The sequence below is a fragment of the Garra rufa genome, chromosome 19, assembly GCF_049309525.1.
Source record: "Garra rufa chromosome 19, GarRuf1.0, whole genome shotgun sequence".
NCBI lineage: Eukaryota > Metazoa > Chordata > Actinopteri > Cypriniformes > Cyprinidae > Garra > Garra rufa.
In genome coordinates, this window is record NC_133379.1 from 5,096,649 (window position 1) to 5,117,350 (window position 20,702).

The following is a 20,702-nucleotide window of genomic DNA, read 5'->3' on the forward strand; positions in this document are numbered from 1 at the left end:
CTGTGTCAGATGGTTGCTTTCACTCCTGTGTAAATGTGTAATATTTATTTGCCAAAACACACTAAACTTATCCATTAAAAAAATCTGAATTTATAAACTGTGATTTTCAGTTCTTTTATCCTTTTTTGTGTCAGCATGTCACTTACATTTACAAGTGCAATCCTAATATACATGGGAAATACTGAAGTTGATTACTAGATTCATATACATATCATTTAAAAAGTTTACACTCTTGAAGAATGTTGCAAGTAGATCCAAACTTTTGAAATCTCTTTGTGTACATACTCATCCTTAAGATTTCTGACATTTGCAGCACACATGACAGACACTAAAGAGACGTTTGAGACACAATTTCTTCATTGTGACATCACGTAGACTTCTGAGATTTCAGAGACGCAATGAACGCAGCATATTCCTCAGGATGACACCGTTTGTATAACTCCACTTTCCGTCTGATCTGCTTTGGTGTGTCCTGATAGTAGTTTTTCTCATCCCTTGCCATTGCCTGAAATGCCAATAAAACAAAATCAGATGTGTCAACTATCAAAGGAGTCTTTATTTCAATGTCTGGGAGGATCATACGGCTCTCTTTTACCTTATAATCTTCATTGTGTTCCTTCACCATGTATTGAACATATTCAGTCATGTCAGTGGAGCACGTGGTTTTGTCCTCGCCACGGAGACTGGCCTCTACCTCCATTGCTACAATTTAGACACCAAATCATGTTATGCAGCGCATGACAATATTTATATATTTTTTTTATTAACCAGCTGAGAACCACTGGTTTTGGTACATACCTTCAATGACGTAGGGTTTTATTACTTTTGTCCCCTCTGGTTTACTTTCCATATCCTGAAACATCTGTTAAATGCAATAGGTTGTCATAAGCAGAACGGATATGTATAAATATATTGTAACATAGTGATTCAAGTTTAGTACTTGCCTTTTTGTTTTTAATAGGAAGCAAACCCTTCGTCCCAGGTGTCAGCCCCATGTCTTGAAGATTTTGATTTACTGTTTTGTGTTCATCCCAAGCTTTGCGTATCTGAAGACTTCAAATCAGCCACGTTAATCAACCCATTGTTTGACAAACTTCATAATGCATAACAGTAGAACACAAGTTAACAGATGGTAACTACACTGACCACAATTATAAACGCAACACTTTTGTTTTCCCCCCCATTTTTCATCAGCTGAACTCAAAGATCTAAGACTTTTTCTATGTACACAAAAGGCCTATTTCTCTCAAATATTGTTCACAAATCTGTGCACTTCTCCTTTGCTGAGATAATCCATCAACCTCACAGGTGTGCCTTAGGCTGGCCACAATAAAAGGCCACTCTAAAATGCGCAGTTTTATCACACAGCACAATGACACAGATGTCGCAAGTTTTGAGGGAGCATGCAATTGGCATGCTGACTGCAGGAATGTCCACCAGAGCTGTTGCCCGTGAATTGGATGTTCATTTATCTATCACAGTGGTTCTCAATCCTGGTCCTGGGGGACCCCTGCTCTGCACATTTTGCATGTCTCCCTTATTTAACACACCTGACTGAGATCATCAGCTCATTAGGAGAGAGATCCATGAACTGAACTAACAAGCTGAAGATCTCAATCAGGTGTGTTAAATAAGAGAGACATCCAAAATGTGCAGAGCAGGGGTCCTCCAGGACTAGGATTGAGAACCACTGATCTATCATAAGCCGTCTCCAAAGGCATTTCGTCTCCAACCGGCCTCACAACCGCAGACCACGTGTAACCGCACCAGCCCAGGACCTCCACATCCAGCATCTTCACCTCCAAGATCATCTGAGACCAGCCACCCGGACAGCTGCTGCAACAATCGGTTTGCATAACCAAAGAATTTCTGCATATACTGTCCTAAACCGTCTCAGGGAAGCTCATCTGCATGCTCGTCGTCCTCATCAGGGTCTCGACCTGACTGCAGTTCGTCGTCGTAACCGACTTGAGTGGGCAAATGCTCACATTCGATGGCGTCTGGCACTTTGGAGAGGTGTTCTCTTTACGGATGAATCCCGGTTTTCACTGTACAGGACAGATGGCAGACAGCGTGTATGGTGTTGTGTGGGTGAGAGGTTTGCTGATGTTAATGTTGTGGATCGAGTGGCCCATGGTGGTGGTGGGGTTATGGCATGGGCAGGTGTATGTTATGGACAACGAACACAGGTGCATTTTGAGTGCACAGAGATACCGTGACGAGATCCTGAGGCCCATTGTTGTGCTATTCATCCACGACCATCACCTCATGTTGCAGCATGATAATGCACGGCCCCATGTTGCAAGGATCTGTACACAATTCCTGGAAGCTAAAAACATCCCAGTTCTTGCATGGCCAGAATACTCACCAGACATGTCACCCATTGTGCATGTTTGGAATGCTCTGCGTTCCAGTTCCTGCCAATATCCAGCAACTTCGCACAGCCATTGAAGAGGATTTGACTAACATTCCACAGGCCACAATCAACAACCTGATCAACTCAATGCGAAGGAGATGTGTTGCACTGCATGAGGCAAATGGTGGTCACACCAGATACGGTCACAGCCCATTACAGTAAAACTGCACAACTGCATTTTAAAGTGGCCTTTATGCAGCCTAATGCAGAGTTCAGACTGCACGATTTTCAAAGCAATCGCGTCACAGATGTTTTCACACTGCATGACTATCTGGGGTAGCATTCTGTCGCTGCTGTGTTCACGCTGCACGATGGATCACACTGCATGACTTTACAGGAAGAATCGCCGACAACTTTGTCCCGGTCCGCAAACTACGTCTCACAACCAAACACACGCGAGAAGTGACATGGAAACAACGCGAGGTCAGGCGTGCAAGTTCTCACGTGAGACTGGTATTATTATAAAAAAATGGTAGCCCGCAAGAAGCTTGTCATACAAATTGCATGTGCACTCATTTGCAGCGAAAAGAAAAGAAGCCGAAGCTATTCTTGTTGATATTGTGGTCTATACCTTCGTAACTCCTCCCCCAACTTCCAGCTGGCCTGGATGTTGCTGTCTCATTGGCTGTAGGTAATCGCCGATGTGATTTTCAGTCAGATCACCTTTCACACGGCATGATTTTGAATCGCCGACAGGTCCAGATATTTAGCATGCCAAATATCTCACGGGTGTCGGCGACACGTCGGCGATTCTCTCAGATCGCGTCTTTGATAGTTCACACTGTGTGATTGTCACTCACGTGAACGAGCACCGATCTGCCTGTGATTTCGGGTATTTGTCGGCGATTTCTCAAAACCTGTCGGCGAGTCAAAATCGGGGCTAAAATCATGCAGTCTGAACTCGGCATAATGCACACTAGAGGTCTTCACGGGTCCAAAAATTTGTACCCAAACCCGAAGAGACCCGTAAATGTCCTGGACGGAACCGACCCGGACCCGTATTTTATTTTAAAGTGGGACCCGAACCCGTGAAGACCCGAAATATACCTTAAATGTACTAGTTGGACCCGAACTCGGCTGGGAAGACACAGACCCGACTGTACCCGAACGGCACATATTGCACAGCAAACTGCTATTAACTATAAATAAGTTGCGAAGGAAAAAAAAAACTTTTTTGGCGTAAACTACTGTTAGTAGCGTTGCATACAGACCTCCTTCAGTACATGTTAGGCTGTTCTTCTCTCTTGCCGACAGAAAGACCCTTTTTAATCCACTATTCCAGCTTTAATAGTTACTTTAGGGCAGGCTACTCGCGGTCACGGTTGGTGACGAATGACCAATGCAATACTTTTTTCTCTCTAAGTCAACTTCGACCGTTGTGTTTACCCTTTTGAACTACAATAACGATACTTTTGCAGATTGTAATAAAGACTTGGCGCAATTGTTTTATTTATTAGTTAATTTATTATTAATTAATATTATTAATTTATAATTAAACATTTTTTTCCAAAAAGGCACAGAACAATGAATGCGGTAAACTTTACTGCGTGCATCTTCAATAACAGTATCTTCTTCAGTAAGATAAAGCAATACAAAACATATGTTTAGAGCTCCACCTAGTGGTCATCTTATGAAACTTAAAGGAGGAATTCGCACGTATAGCACGAGACAGCTTGATAGCGTAAATAGCTTATTCTGAAAAGAGTGTATTTTTTCCACCATATTTTCTATTATCACTGTGCTCTCTGAGCCGAGACTGACCAAAAAAATAAAATATAACAAGATGGTTCTTCCGTATTATTATAAACGTAAGAAAGAATGCTATGTGTACTATGGCAGAGTAAAAGCAAAGTACCTTTAAGGCCTTAAGGGTATTCTATAGTCTTTGGCAGAGTTTATCTATGGCTCTGGTCTTTGGTAAAAGTCGCCAGCTCTGGTTGCCATAGAAACATTTCATGCGCGTTATTTTAATGCAGTGTAAACATCACAGACAACATTAATGTGACTGTTCATTTTCGATTTCATATTTTGTTGCTCATGTGAAATAAATAAATGTGCAAGGCTTTTTATTTCACATCACTCATGAAGGAATCCATGATCACCGACCGTCCATTTACGTTAACTCCTCCTGCGCTCTGCTTCTCGCTGCTGCGGTCACGCGACATGCGTTTTTATTTATTTATTTAATCTTCTTCCTTTTTTTATTTCCTTCTCACACTTTTCTTATCATAATTTTACAAGATGCAAGTTACAAAACACGTGCAAAGTGGTGACTGACACTGGAAGGTGCGATGTTCTCCGATCGACTCGGGTATTACACACAAGTTAAACATACCCGGGACCCGAAGTAATAGATTTGGACCCGACCCGGACCCGGCTAACCATTTAAAATATAGACCCGAACCCGTACGGGTCCCGGGTCGGGTCCCGGGTCCTCTGTGAAGAGCTCTAAATTGCACACCTGTGCAATAATCGTGCTAATCAGCATCCTGATATGCCACACCTGTGAGGTGGATGGATTACCTCGGCAAATAAGAAGTGCTCACTAACACAGATTTAGACAGATTTGTGAACAATATTTCAGTCTTAGATCTTTAAGTTCAGCTCATGAAATTAGGGGCAAAAACAAAAGTGTTGCATTTATAATTTGGTCAGTGTATTAAAAAAAAAAAAAGTAGACTTGAGTGTACTTTCAAAAATCTTTTAAATTTATCTCATTATATGTAGGGTAAATGTACCAATTAAGCTCACTTCCATTTTTGAGCTCTGATTAAAATAAGAAAAAATATTTTATTATCCTACTTAATGTCTTAACCAATATTTGTGGCTGTTATTACATACCTTCTTTAATTTTAAGTCAATCAGACTATTGCACACTGAGATATGGGTGTCCGTGTGTTGCCACTGTCTAGTGGCCATTTGAAAACTTTCACCAAAAGAGGAGACCTTTAAATGTGCATTTTTTAGATGTTCAAGCCTTTAGTTTGGGTAAGTTTTGCTACTTACTGTAAAATTAAGATATTAATTCTTATGCTTTTGCATTTTATAACCTGGAACTTGGATGTGGGAAATAGTTATATCAAAAACCTAGTTAACAACATAGCGCAGATGCTACAGAACACAGTGACTGGCTGTATAAAATAGTGTTTTACACTAACATAACTAAACAGGTATTACTGACTTGTACTTTTAAATCCATAATATAAATTTACAGTTTACTGCTGGTCTGTGGCTTTCCACTGCTGTTATTTTTAAACCCTTTATGGCCTGGTTTCACAGACAGGGCTTACTTCAATTAGGACATTTAAGTAATTTTTATAAACGTGCTTAGAAAAAAAACATTACTGGTGTGCATCTTGAGACAAAACAAAGGCACTGATATATTTTAAAAATCAGTCAAGTTTCTCACAGTTGAAACAGCTCAGAATTACATTTTAGTCTAGGACTAGGCTTAAGCCTTGTCTGTGAAACTTAAAGGGTGCACTACTATGAAAATCACACAGCTTCAGTGTGACATCAATAAGAAAAAGTATAATTGCAGAGATAGTTAATAATATTTGTTCATTTTAAAATATGTATGAACTTAATACATGACTTATATGATTTACTTAGCAAAATCTTGTCATTTTAATAAATATTACATGAAATTTATTAAAAGGTGTTGCTCAGTGTGCTCTCTTTAAGCTCTTCCACATTGAACGTCTATGTAAATACTTCATAAACAGACTTTAAATATTAACTGATGGTGGTCACTTTAAGTTCATCTTTATAAAATGACAAATAATTATTTTCACAGCTTTAAGATGACAAAATCTAGACATAACTATAGTTTATGCCCATAGATGAAAGAGGCATGTGAGATTATATAGACTATTGATAAATTGACATCTTTTATGAAGAGGCTTCATAATGAGGCTAGTTTCTGTGTTCGTCCCCATGAATTAAATGTTTTATTATTTAACTTTTGAAAATGTGCTATTTAGCTGAACATGGACAAGTCTAGATGTTACAATGTGTTTGAATGACGCTTCACTTTGAATATATAACTGACCAAATTGAATGCCTTGTTGCTTGATTTTAGTGTTCTGTTTGTTTGTGATTGACTTTGTACCTTCAAATAAAACATTTTCAATCATTCTTTAAAAAGGCTGTTTAAAATATACAAGAATTTTTAATAAAACATAGTGTGTGCTTAATGGGAACAGGGGTGTGTCTAAAGGGTACGAAATGTTGGTGTTGCTTTTAATGATGTACATCTTAATTGAAATGGTTTTGTCATGTAAAATAAAAAATAAATATTTTTGTGTGAGAGATTAATATTTTATTTTAACATAACTTTTTGTACTGAAACCAATATCTTGTGCACTAAAAAAAAGTCTCAATGTAGATTTTGGTGAGCTTTATAGATACGTTTACCCCAAATTCCACAACGCTGTTGTCTTTGGAATATGGCTGAAGTGTATATAATATAAAATGCACAGACAAGTAATTATGGTAAACTAAAATACAGATTGGATGTCATTTCTATCGAAACTTATGCCAAACATTTGTTATTAAACATTTCTAATGATGAAGTTTCAAGAGATATGTTTAAAAATACTCTTTAATATTTGAAGTACACTACAAGTGCTTATTCGATACAATAAAGCGCACTCTGTATTTTTTTACAGGAATAATCAGTAAATTATTAAATAACTGTAAACAAGAAAGAAAAAGGGTCGTTTGTATAGCAAAAAAGCCATTTATAATAGGCATGTAACGTTAGTATGTACTTACCACTCTATGTGCGGTTTCTCCTTTCTTCTCGTCGTCCTTTTCAGATTCTTTCTGTTTTTATTGTAATTAAACTTTTTGCGATTACGAGATTTTTTTGTTTGACCCATTGCTGAATAATACACCAGTTAACCACTGTCTTGTCTTCGTAACACACGTGTTGGAGAACCACGGAAGTAGCGACTTCTTCTTCTTTGTTGTTTTAATGGCGGTCGGCATCCAACGTTAAGGTGCATTACCGCCATCTACGATACTGGAGTGTGGGCCTTAATAAACTACCTCCCAGATAAAAGATAAAAAATAAAACAAATCAAAAACTCTATTAAATCCTGTTAATTAAGCCTGTTATTCACATATACTTTAATAAACTCTCATTGTTATACCCATTAAGTATGTCTTTAATGCTAATTTCTGAAGAACGTTGTTTCCTAATTTCTTTCTTTAATATTCCTATTTCTGTTATGTACTTTTGGCAGTGACATAGTATGTGTTCAACTGATTCCTCCTCTTGACAATGATCACATAAGCCAGTTGGATGTTTACCTATTAGATATACAGGTGCTGGTCATATAATTAGAATATCTTCAAAAAGTTGATTTATTTCACTAATTCCATTCAAGAAGTGAAACTTGCGTAATGTATACATTCATTCCACACAGACTGATATAATTCAAGTGTTTATTTCTTTTAATTCTGATGATTATAACTGACAACTAATGAAAACCCCAAATTCAGTATCTCAGAAAATTAGAATATTACTTAAGACCAATACAATGAAGGGATTTTTAGAAATCTTGGCCAACTGAAAAGTATGAACATGAAAAATATGAGCATTCACAGCACTCAATACTTAGTTGGGGCTCCTTTTGCCTGAATTACTGCAGCAATGCGGCGTGGCATGGAGTCGATCAGTCTGTGGCACTGCTCAGGTGTTATGAGAGGCCAGTTTGCTCTGATAGTGGCCTTCAGCTCTTCTGCATTGTTGGGTCTGGCATGTCGCATCTTCCTCTTCACAATACCCATAGATTTTCTATTGGGTTAAGGTCAGGCGAGTTTGCTGGCCAATTAAGAACAGGGATGCATGGTCCTTATACCAGGTACTGGTAGATTTGGCAATGTGTGCAGGTGCCAAGTACTGTTGGAAAATGAAATTTTCATCTCCATAAAGTTGGTCAGCAGCAGGAAGCATGAAGTGCTCTAAAACGTCCTGGTATACAGCTGCGTTGACCTTGGACCTCAGAAAACACAGTGGACCAACACCAGCAGATGACATGGCACCCAAAACCATCACTGACTGTTGAAACTTTACACTGGACCTCAAGCAACGTGGATTCTGTGCCTCTCCTCTCTTCCTCCAGACTCTGGGACCCTGATTTCCAAAGGAAATGCAAAATTTACTTTCATCAGAGAACATAATTTTGGACCACTCAGCAGCAGCACTCTTTTTGTCTTTAGCCCAGGTGAGACGCTTCTGATGCTGTCTGTTGTTCAAGAGTGGCTTGACACAAGGAATGCGACAGCTGAAACCCGTGTCTTGCATACGTCTGTGCGTAGTGGTTCTTGACTCCAGCTGCAGTCCACTCTTTGTGAATCTCCCCCACATTTTTGAATGGGTTTTGTTTCACAATTCTCTCCAGGGTGCGGTTATCCCTATTGCTTGTACACTTTTTTTCTACCACATCTTTTCCTTCCCTTCGCCTCTCTATTACAGTTTTTTACAGACGCTAGGACACATTTCTCAATACTTAGGTCACTTTTGCAAAACTCTTCACACAATTCTCCTAACTGACTTTCAGCTTGGCAAAGCAGTTCATTTCACATTCAAAATGCACTACAACTACCAAAACACTTTATTCAGGTCTCAAATAAACTCATTCTTCCAGAACACTAGCAAAGGTTGACAGCCGACAAACACACTTTGTCAGCCACAAAACAATGAGCTAAAAAAACACTTACAACATGTAGCATTACATAGTGTTTTCTTGTGTAAAACAAGGAAACATCTGTTTATAATTGCAATATATATTGTTTATAACTGCAATATATGTTACTGGAATGAATCAGACATGATGCAGAATTCGTCAATATTTTATGTTGTTTATTTATTTTTTATTTTTTTGTTACTAAGTAATTCCAAAATACAAGAATTTGTATACACACCATCCTCTGATACAGATAAAAAAGTAATGCTAATCTACTGCATTTTTAGATTTGAAATATGTTTCAATAAAATAGTGCTGTTGAATTTTGATTTCTTGTTCAGTTTTGCATTATGTTATTGTTTGGAACATAAGTTTAACAGATTTGAAAACAGTATGTAAGCATGTGCAAAATGTGCTGTACGTACAAAGATTTTTGGCAGTTGTTGTGTCTGAGTGAGAAAACAATTCATGAAATTTGAGAGATTTATTCATTGAATGCATATTGTGCCAAAACAATGAAAATTGATCCTCAGTTTAGCCTACATAGACTTATGTTGTGCTCACTGTGTGAAGAGTTTTGCAAAAGTGACCTAAGTATTGAGAAATGTGTCCTAGCGTCTGTAAAAAACTGTAATGTGCTTGGACACAGAGCTCTGTAAACAGCCAGCCTCTTTTGCAATGACCTTTTGTGTCTTGCCCTCCTTGTGCAAGGTGTCAATGGTCGTCTTTTGGACAACTGTCAAATCAGCAGTCTTCCCCATTTAAGTTAATTAGCTGATTAGAGTGTGGCACCAGGTGTCTTCAATACTGAACCTTTTCACAATATTCTAATTTTCTGTGATACTGAATTGGGGTTAGTTGTCAGTTATAATCATCAAAATTAAAAGAAATAAACACTTGAAATATATCAGTCTGTGTGGAATGAATGTATACATTATACAAGTTTCACTTCTTAAATGGAATTAGTGAAATAAATCAAGCTTTTGAAGATATTCTAATTAAATGACCAGCACCTGTAATGTTTTATTTAACCCTGTGTGCCCCATTCTCAATCGTGTAATTATACTATCCCTGCGTCCCAATGTGCATACTATCCATTCTAAATTCTATGTGATAGTAGTAATTTTCAATACTATTTAGGGCAGATAGAGTGGACAGTATGCACATTGAGAAGAAAGCTTTACCTTCTGTTTTGGTAGCGACTTCTTCTCCAAAGAGAAAACAAATCGACATGATTCGACATCGCCACCTGTCGGAACAGACGTGCACAGTAATTGTTCATTACAAAAAAAAGAGACGAGATTTGTCAGATAGTGATCGTGAAATACATAAGGTGTAATTGCAAATCGGCTAAATGGTGTACATACGAATAGAAAAAAATCCGGGGAAATAGACAATTCAACACAGGTTGTTCAGGCTCCAGACTCCAGGTACACTCATGCGAGGAGGCAGCAGCACTTTTATTATCAGAGCCAGATGTAACTTTGGAACGTAAAGTTAGATGTCATACTTCAATCCCTACCGAAAATATGTCGTTGTTGCTGCTGCTGATATTAACTTTATATTCAGATTATTAGCTTTTTATTATCATTGTACAGTTTCACCTCTAGATGGTGTTATAAACCAAGCATTGCAAAACTCACAAATTAACTTGCAGTTTTACTTCGTCTGCACTGATCAACTCTAGTTCATGTAAATACACGTTCAAAGCTGCACATGGTATGTGCTGTGGCACGCCGTATGTCTGAAAAATGTGCATCTGTTTATCATTAAAGGAAAGACACGGCATATATTGAGAAATAGACAGCGACCAGCTTATAAACAACGAAATATTGTTATAATACTAGACAGATTCGTAAACATTATAGCATTAGACAAAAAACAAGTATAAAGGTGTAGTTCATAGCGATTGGCAAACTAAGCAGTCTGGATTGACAAGAAAACCTACTATGGCGAAGACCCGGTTATGAATATTAAACAGAACATGTAAGTTGTTAGATTTTTGTACTACGTAGTAAAAAATATTTGCCATATGAAATTAAGAAATTACATATTCTCTATCTGATGTATTACTATAATAACAAACGATAGACCTTAGATTAAATGACTAGGGCACTTTTGAAGGCTTCAAAAAATAAGAGCACAAATCAGATAATAATTATACAGAGATATTAATAAGAAGCAGTACCTAATGTCAGCATAATCTTATAAATATTCATGAGCTAAGCCTGGGCCATAGGACCGTTCAAGCGGGACGCTCGAGGTTGGTTACCAAGCAACGTCAGCATGTTCATTAATATTCATGAGCTCAGGCTTTGCCATAGTAGGCTGTACGATCGACGTAAGTCCTAAGCTTCTGGGCGGGGAATCAGAGGAGCGAAACGGCAGAGCGGAGAGTCATTCAGGGTTAATAATATTCCGCCGTGGGGGGGTGCGGGGGAGGACACACACACACACACACACACACACACACATAAACTGCCAACCCGGCGACGAGGTTGGGCCTGCGGTGCCTGCCTGCAACCCAGGAAACATGGAGCTCGAGAATATCGTGGCCAACACTGTTCTACTGAAGGCGAGAGAAGGTAAGACATGACAGCCCGTCTGATCATTGTCACTTTTGACAGCTGTGATCTTCAAACGCAGTGCTATCTGTCTCAAAACGATGGGGGAATCCCCCAAAGGAAGTTAGGCCAAAAAATGACAAGAGCAATGCAATAAATGCATGCTTTATGATGTTTTTTTTTTTAATTTACGAATCACTGGATCAAACCTGAGTAATACACGTTTCTTGTGGTGTGTTGCTCGCAGCTTGCTTTGTTGTGTTGCTAACCTTGAGCAAAAAAAAAGATGGACCTGTCAATCAAAAAAAATCCGTTTCTGTCAAAAACCTTGTTTGGATTTTACGACGTTTTTGTAAACTTAAGTTTCTATATAAAGGAGAAGCGATAAACACATTGTAGTCAGTAGTGGTATATATTGACAACAGTCATTTAGTGCCTGTGTGCTCGAGATAAGCGTCTGAATTAACTGAACCTTTTAAAATTAACGGACCCTCTGTTTTTCAAAAGTGTTTTTAATATTGTAAAATACCTACCTAGATGGTTAGACATCATTGTCAAAAATCTCTAGTAGCCAGTTTCAGTTGTTTATAATTTTTTCGGCAGGTGTATTTCTCGAACATGAGGGAATCCTGCTGTTTTCTCTTGCGTCCGTGTTCGAACGTTCTTGGGCGGCATACTTGGGCTACTACATTTGTTGTAGTATATATTGACTTACTAAAAATGTACTATGGCAACCCTAAATCCATACAAGATCGTAGTGACTACAGTTAATGTTAATAAGTATAATAACACATACAGTCTCCTTCAAACTGTTGAAGAGGCATGTATACGATTACGAATAGCAAAACAGCAGTTGTTTACCCTGTACTACATATAACAGGCAATGTATTACACATCTGACCCTGGACCACAAAACCAGTCATAAGTGTCAGTTTTTCGAAATTGAGATTTATACAATATCTGAAAGCTGAATAAATAAGCTTTCTATTGATGTATGGTTTGTTAAGATGGGACAATATTTGAGATACAACAATCTGAGGGTGCAGAAAAAAAACAAATATTGAGAAAATCATCTTTAAAGTTGTGCAAATGAAGTTCTTAGCAATGCATATTACTAATCAAAAATTAAGTTTTGATATATTTACAGTACAAAATATCTTCATGGAACATGATCTTTACTAAATATCCTATTATTTTTGACATAAAAGAAAAAAATGTGTATTTTTGGCTATTGCTATAAATACTCCCGTGCTGCTTTATTTTGTAGTCCAGGGTCACCTATTACAGTTGTGCACAATTCTGAAGACTTTTTAAAATTTTGAAAGCCAGTTTCAGTTTAGTGACTGCTGTATGATTGCTCAACATGTTTCTTCCCTTTTTAGGATGACATTTAACATCAGCATATCTAAGTAGGGAGGCCTGTATATTTATGTTGCACTTCGTGCATTTTTATTTTATTTAGCAAAACATGTCAGCTTATTAAGGTGTAAAGGATTTAAAGATTTTTTCAACATGCTGTTGATTGCTTAATTTTCAATCCTACTTTAGTCTGTAGAAAGAAATACAAAAAGTAATTGACAGAAATGCACTTTATTTATACTTTTGCGCATGAAGGTGCGGTCACATTTACCGTTGATCTGTGAAATTTGGCGGACCGGATTTTTCACGAAGGCAAAAAGTTCCTCACACAGATTTTGCTCATGTTAAAGTTTCTCATGTGAATTCGCCACACTGACCAACAGAAAGCTGCTTGGTTTGAAAGTGACTTTGGTGTGAGTTGTGCTTATATATCACTACACCATTGACAATGGACCTATTTGTCCCCAAAATTTTCTCTAATCTGACCACACATTAGATGTTAACAAATAATTAACCACTTGTTTACTCCTTTTTTATTCTTTTCACATCCGTTCTCCTAACAACATGACAGGATGTAGTCATGTGCTTTTATTTTTACAATGGAAGTGTTTCATGTCACAATCCTGTCAGGGATTTATAGGGCTTGTTCCATTTTTTTCTCGGAAGAGCTCTTTCAGCACAACAAGGAAGATGAGTGTTTGCTATCAGTTTTATATGATCTGTTCTAAATTTTCTTGGTGATTTATATTGGGAATAATTTGATGAAAGTGGGGCCTTTTTGTTAGTGCTGGAGACACGGTTTGCACACAGTGAATGAAACCCCTTCACCTCTGCACTGATGCTGCATAGACAATACATTTCTTAAACCATTTGCATCTTGGCAACTTCCCACAATGATAATGCCGGGGGTTTGCTACTGTATCCATACCATCATAATCTATTCACTGCAAACCATTTGTTTGAATTGCAAATATCACACCATGGTGTTAGCTTCCTGCTATCTCTCACTCCTGCCTGAGTCCTGACTTGACGTATTAATTATTTGTGAGTTATATCTTTGAGGTAAGTTGAGGTACAATGCCTGGGCTTGCACAACAGATTTTGATTATGTAAGATAATGAGGATTCACAGCTGGGCTCATCTAGTGTCTCTCATGTGGGAAAGTCTTTGTTGTAACATACAGTCATGTTTTGAACTCTTATCAGATCACACAAGCTTCTCCTGTACATTTGTAATCATTGCATCTTCCACCCTCCCATCCCATCCCATTAGCGCTGAATCTATTCCTCAAATCCCCTCATAGCCTAGCAACAATGCAAACACCTGGCTGCAGCTTTCACAAGAGTCCTCTCCATTCCCAGCGAGTGTGTCCCGTGCGCAGCATCGCTTCCTGACCTTTCCCCGCGCAGTCTGTTGACAAGTGCGTCAGGCCCAGCACCTGGGCCAGTCATTCTAATCAGGGAGCCCGAGCTGTCCTGATGACGTTAGCTTGGACTGGCGCGGGCCAGCGGGACATTCTCATGGCATTGGTGTGATTCTTTTCCTGAATTCAATCCAGGGAAGTATTAGATATGACTTGGATGTAGATAAACAACAAGGACTACATCTGATGCCAACTCGTGTTAGACTGGAATATGTCAATATGAAATATGAAATTGTAAATATTTTGAGCATTTTATCACTGATAGCCATGTGTTTGTTGCCCTTTAGCACTTCCATCCTATGCAAGTGTGTATTCCCTTCTTAACAGAGTTTGTCATCAATACAAACACTTCACGCAGCTGCATGGTAATATAATTGACACTGCTTAAAATCAGGTTTATTTACTCCGTCAGCCTCTTAAAGAGCCCTCATGATGGCATGCGAACTGCAATATGTAATGTAATATCACAAATTGCTTAAAGTAACAATCACATTAGTGTGCTTTAGTGTCACATTAGTGTGCTCTATATACAGTCAAACCAAAATTCATTCAGACACCTTCAACATTATCAGTTTATTCAGTATATATATAGATGTATATGTATGTGTGTGTGTGTGTGTGTGTGTGTGTGTGTGTGTGTGTGTGTATACTGCAATACTTAATCATGCAAATCATTCTAGCAAATGTTTTTTCCAAAACATTTCTATTTGGTTATGATGACGCATCTCTACTAGATGACAAAATGACAGTTTGGAGTTCAGAAAAAAATATTTATTGGTTTTTGCTTTATGATATGTGAGAATGTTTATGGATGTTAATTTTAGAAAAGCCAATTTCTTTTTATTTCCAGTTCAAAGCTAACTAGTTTAGTCCAGTCTGAGGCTTCTCTTAAAAGAGAGAAATGTCATTGCCATCACACAATATCTAACATCCATACTATCACACATCCACTTGATAAATCTGATAAATGATGAACCAGTTTAAAGAAGTCTTATTTTTCAAGCTTTCAAAAGTGCCTTAATTAAAAAATCACCTGTATATTACTTACATTATAGGATGCTATAAACGTATTCATATCCCATTCTGTCTTCCAAAGCCCACCTGTGTTAAGATAGTAATCTAATAGCATTTTAAAGCCTGTATGCAGTTCCTGTCTCTAATTTGATCTTTGCTCGATTCCTTTGCAGGAGGGGGTGGGAACAGAAAAGGCAAGAGCAAGAAATGGAAACAGATGCTTCAGTTCCCTCACATAAGCTTGTGCGAGGAGTTACGTCAGACTATAGGTACACATCTTACGCTTATTTCACACGTCATATATGTGCTCATATGTAACAAATGTAGATATACTGTTCATTCATACAGAAAAAGTTTCTTTAATTCTTAATGGGTTCTATTATGCTTAAATCTCAAGTATCCCCAGAATGAGTCTGGATTTTCAGCTCAAAATACCCAAAGGATCATTTATTATACCATGCTGTTGTACATGTCCCTGTTGTGTGTAAGCTAGGGCTGCCCCTCTGATAGTTGACTAAAAGTTAGTTGACAAGAAAAGGGTTAGTCGACCAAATTTTTTAGACGGTTAGTCGCAGGGGAAAGAAAATGTATGTGTCCGTGACTGACAAATTGTTAACGGTAGGTCTATGAGGTAATTACAGTATATCAGGCAGGAATGATCATACATCAATCTCAAATATGGCTTCATTTGAATTTGAAACATTTAAGTAGTAGCAACTTTACATGGCTGCTCGCACTGCATGTTAACTTGTAAGATAAATGTGCCATCACTAGCGCTCACTAGCATTTTTTTCCTAGTATCAGTGGAAACAACTTACAATATGCCAGAGTAATACATCATCTAAATTATACATCATTAACTGTCACTTCTTTTGTGAATACTCACAATATCAGCAATACACTGAGGTTTTGTAAAATAAAGAAAAACAGTAACACTCTACAGTAAGGTGTCATTTGTTAACATTAGTTAATGTATTAACAAACTAACAATGAACAATACATTTATTACACTATTTATTAATCTTTGTTAATGTTAGTTAAAATACAGTTGTTTATTGTTAGTTCATGTTAGTTCACAAAGCATTAACTAATGTTAAAGGGGTCATATGATGTTGCTAAAAAGAACATTATTTTATGTATTTGGTGCAATGCAATGCTGTTATTGTTGCTCCTCTTTGCTCCGCCGTTCTGAAACGCCTTGATTTTTACAAAGCTCATCGCTCTGAAAAGCAAGGTGTGCTCTGATTAGCCAGCTATCTGGTGCATTTCGATTGGCCGAATACCTCAAGGGTGTGACGGAAGTGTTACGCCCATTACCATGTTGTGATGCCATGTCCTGACGCGACAAGACAAAAACAACAAAACCCATTATAAATAAGGCATTTGTTACAACATTGTTAAAACATAACACCAAGTCTGCATTTGTGATCATAGAAACGACAAACAAGCAGCACTACTATACTTCTCAAAACTCACATTTGAATAGCCAGTATATGAAAAACGTGAAAACGTACTTACAGGCTATGCAGGGTATCCGTGGATCCTTAAAAAGTCTTAAATAACGTTTTCCTAATATAAGGCCTTAAAAAGACTTAAAAAGTCTTAAATTCAGTTTCGATAGGTCTTAAATAGTTTCCGCTAAAATATCTTCAGCCTTCATTACTTAATTTAGGTCCTGATGGAAAATATCAGGGAAAGCATAAAGAAAACACCATTGTAACAGCGTCTTTACATCCATTTTGACCGCTCCCAGCACCCATACCGTAAGTGCACGATTAGACGCGCATGCAAAAAAAAGGTGCGGCTGGCGTGTTTTTCAAGACGCCACTGGCATGACTGCATTGTCTAACGGACTGAAGATTTTTTTCTCCTCCTGCGGTAGTTACTGCGTCTTCAGACAGAATCGCAGGAGCAGAATATAGGTCAAACAATCTTTTTTTCTGTATATAATGGTCTCAGTAATAATAATAATAATAATAAATATAGGTCAAGCTAGCTGACCGCCAGGCTTAGATACTTTCAAAATGTTTTTTTCTTGCCCGACCGAACAAACAGCCTGATCAAAACTGAAGTGACAAAAATAACCAGCGAAGCATCGAAAGGCAAGAAAGATTCCTATTTTAAAGGCGCCATAGAATGGAAAACTGAATTTACCTTGGCATAGTTAAATAATAACAGTTCAGTACATGGACATGACATACCATGAGTCTCAAACACCATCGTTTCCTCCTTCTTATATAAATCTAGTATTTGCAAAAGACCACCGAAAAATAGGTAAATTCCAACATAACACCGACTGTTACGAAACAGTCGGTGTTATAGCCGAGATCGTTAATAGTTACGCCTCCAACATTTGCATCGCCCAATCATCGGTAACGTCAGCACATCGTTTAAATAGGGCAAGCCACAGAAGGGACAGGGTTAGCTTAATGCTAGCGCTAGCCTGTTACATTGCAATACGTAGGATTTCACTTACCACATAAACAGAGAGATGCCTGCGCTGATGATGGTGAATGATTTACAGATCCCGAGTATCACTGACGAGCAGCTCAACTTGTGTGGTAAGTACTTGTGTCTCTGCATTGTAACTTTACACAGAGCACATGCATCACAGTAATCAGACTAAACTGTCCGCGATTCAAAACGGCAACAAACCGCATATTAAAAGCGGCTAGAGCTCCTAATTAAATATATATTTTTTTATCCATGTGCGAGCTATTGAGCTCTGTGAAACAGCCAATCAGAGCAGAGCTCATTAATATTCATGAAGCTTCCAAATAAGGCAAAAACAGAGCCTTTTATTCTAGAGACAAATCCTAGGGTTGTAAATGGACCTGTAAAACCATTTCTGGAGATTTTTTGCCCTTTCCTATGCCATATACCTTCTATGTAGATATCAGAGAACAATTTTAAATATTCTCTCAATGCATTCTATGGCACCTTTAATACATTCAACTTAAACAGCAATTGATAATGGATAGTGTATTTCTGGTCTATTTGTGACATACTTTAATACAAATGAGCGTAACAGCACACACAAAGAAACTCTAAAGTAACACACTGAGGGAACAATTGAAAATGTATAGTTTATTTGTAACATGATATAGTTCAGTAATACACCAAGGGAGCTTTTTGCTGAATATTCTCACGATTACAAATGTTACATTAATTTTAGTTTTATAAACTAGTTAGTCAAGTAATGTTAATTACTTACATTTTAAACAAAGTATTTACTGTTTTGTTCTGTTTCACCAACAACAATAGTTCCAAACAAGGATGACAGCAGAAGTATAGCACATTCTCCAAGCAACGTCTTACCACCAACTTAAATGATTCAGTGTTTTGCTTGAATCAGCTGAAATAACTCAATAACTCGCTCATTCAGTGACTTACTGCCACCTGCTGGTAGTTTAGTATGTTTAAAGTATGCATCCCCACCCCAACATTTCTAATTTGTACATTCATAAATGTATTTAAAACATTAATCTCATAACATCTTTTATCGCACTTTTAATTTTGTAGTGTAAATTATGTAATCTGACTGCTAACGGTCATATAGAATGTATTAAATTGCAATAATTTCAAAGGTGATGCATACATTTCAAAAGTAAAATAAGGCCTTTATAAAGGTAAGTCAAATATGCAGATTTAAGATGTAAAAGCTAATGGAGCACTGATGAAAATATTGCTTTAGAATAAATTGTTTACATCACCAGATATCTCTAAGTGGTACTTTTAAGGGGACATTTGTGTGGAATAGTATCTGCTGATTAGGGGTGGGCGGTACACCGGTGTCATAGTCATCGCCGGTGTGACATTGCGCCATGACATGGATTTTCTAATACCGTCAATACCGTAAAAATAAATAAATAATGTGCCTTGAACGGCTGCATTTACATCAATAATAGCTAATTCTAAATAATAAGGCATTACATTTTCTTCAAACTTTCAGTTGTGGTCTGAATACCTGTCCTTATACTATATATCTTGTTGTAAATAAAGTAAAACATATTCGTATCAGCTTTGCACGTGGTAGGCAAAAGGGGAGTGGCCATTAAACGACTGGTGAAACACCGTGAAGAAAGGTCGGGCCTGTAGCCTATACCAGGGGCGGAGTGGCAATCGGGACGACCGGGACTTTTCTAATATTGTATATAATTTTCGCACTTTTAATATGCAGGGTATATAGTGCTCGCGCTGTTTACTTTTACTTTCGATTTTGCGATAACGCACACTCTGTGTAAAGAGAGCAGCACATCTTATAATAGATATTTGTCAGTGAGTACAAGATTGCAGCAAATCCTCCAGTCTATGTTTGTAATCTCTCTTTACTTTCGACCTGTGATCATTCAAATCTAAAGGTCATTGTACACTGAGTCCGATTTTCGTATGCGTTTTTTTTTTTTAGTTTTCTAATATTCGCCATCCTTATCAAAATGCTTATTACCGAAAATGCAGAAAATCAAACACGATCCGAATTTTTTTATGACGGACGAAAGTTTCAGAGGCAGTGTGTAAACTCGATTAACATAATCTGTATTTTTTTTTTTAACATGCAAAAAAAAATTTTAACGTGCAAAAATCTCGGACGGAAATTTCGTACTCATGTGTGCAATGACATTAACTCCAGCAGCTCGTGTTGGATGCAGGGTTGCCAAGTCTGCGTTTTTCCACACAGAATTGGTCTACTTTTAAACTGTTGCCATGGGTTGATTTCCCCCAGTTATTTAAAGGTTTTAAATATTGCAGAAATTAAATTTCAATAAGAAATAATTTTTGTTTTGTTGTACACTGTTAAGTAAGATCTTTAGGTTTTTTGCAAAATAAATATGTTGAGAATGCATAATACTCTCCCATGTCTCTTTTTGATAAGGATACCTACCATTTACTTATTATATTATAAAAATATTAACTTTATTCACATACTAAAGGGACAGGACAGGCTACTCCTCCCAAAATGTACCAAAAAAAAAAAGTAATACGTTGATATTATACCGTTCAAAAGATGAAAAATACCGTGATGTTAATTTTAGGTCATATCGCCCACCCCTACTGCTGATATGAAAAGTTCACTGTATATCGTAGTAATAAATATAATTTATTACAGCCATGAAATTTTGTTTATTTTTTACATTAAACATATTAAATATTACATATATGCATCTAATATAATGTGTATTTCCATTACAGGTTTAGGTCTTAAATTTCATATAAGGTGGTATTAAAAAGGT

At 37.4% G+C, this 20,702-nt stretch overlaps 2 protein-coding genes across 2 annotated transcripts in view; one reads left to right on the top strand and one right to left on the bottom strand.

Moving 5' to 3' along the window:
* Nucleotides 1-98: 98 nt before the first annotated feature.
* Nucleotides 99-7,373, bottom strand: nop16 (NOP16 nucleolar protein homolog (yeast)). Its single transcript, XM_073824995.1, has 5 exons — nucleotides 7,193-7,373; nucleotides 945-1,053; nucleotides 799-862; nucleotides 596-702; nucleotides 99-505 (listed from the first exon to the last, which is right to left on the bottom strand). The coding sequence occupies exons 1-5, from the start codon at nucleotides 7,297-7,299 to the stop codon at nucleotides 368-370; spliced, it is 525 nt and encodes a 174-aa protein (XP_073681096.1). The 5' UTR covers nucleotides 7,300-7,373; the 3' UTR covers nucleotides 99-367.
* Nucleotides 7,374-11,577: 4,204 nt separating this feature from the next.
* grk6 (G protein-coupled receptor kinase 6) overlaps nucleotides 11,578-20,702 on the top strand; it is a 48,962-nt gene continuing 39,837 nt past the window's right edge. The window contains exons 1-2 of the mRNA XM_073823900.1: nucleotides 11,578-11,696; nucleotides 15,645-15,740. Coding sequence (XP_073680001.1) covers nucleotides 11,645-11,696; nucleotides 15,645-15,740 — 148 coding nt within the window. The 5' untranslated portion in view covers nucleotides 11,578-11,644. The remainder of the gene's footprint in view (nucleotides 11,697-15,644; nucleotides 15,741-20,702) is intronic.

Coding starts and splice junctions, on each gene's coding strand:
- nop16 (XM_073824995.1), bottom strand. CDS start 7,299: ATGGGTCAAACAAAAAAATCTCGTAATCGCAAAAAGTTTAATTACAAT. Junction 703..798: donor AAAACCCTACGTCATTGAAG/GTATGTACCAAA, acceptor TCTAAATTGTAG/CAATGGAGGTAGAGGCCAGT. Junction 506..595: donor AACACAATGAAGATTATAAG/GTAAAAGAGAGC, acceptor TTGGCATTTCAG/GCAATGGCAAGGGATGAGAA.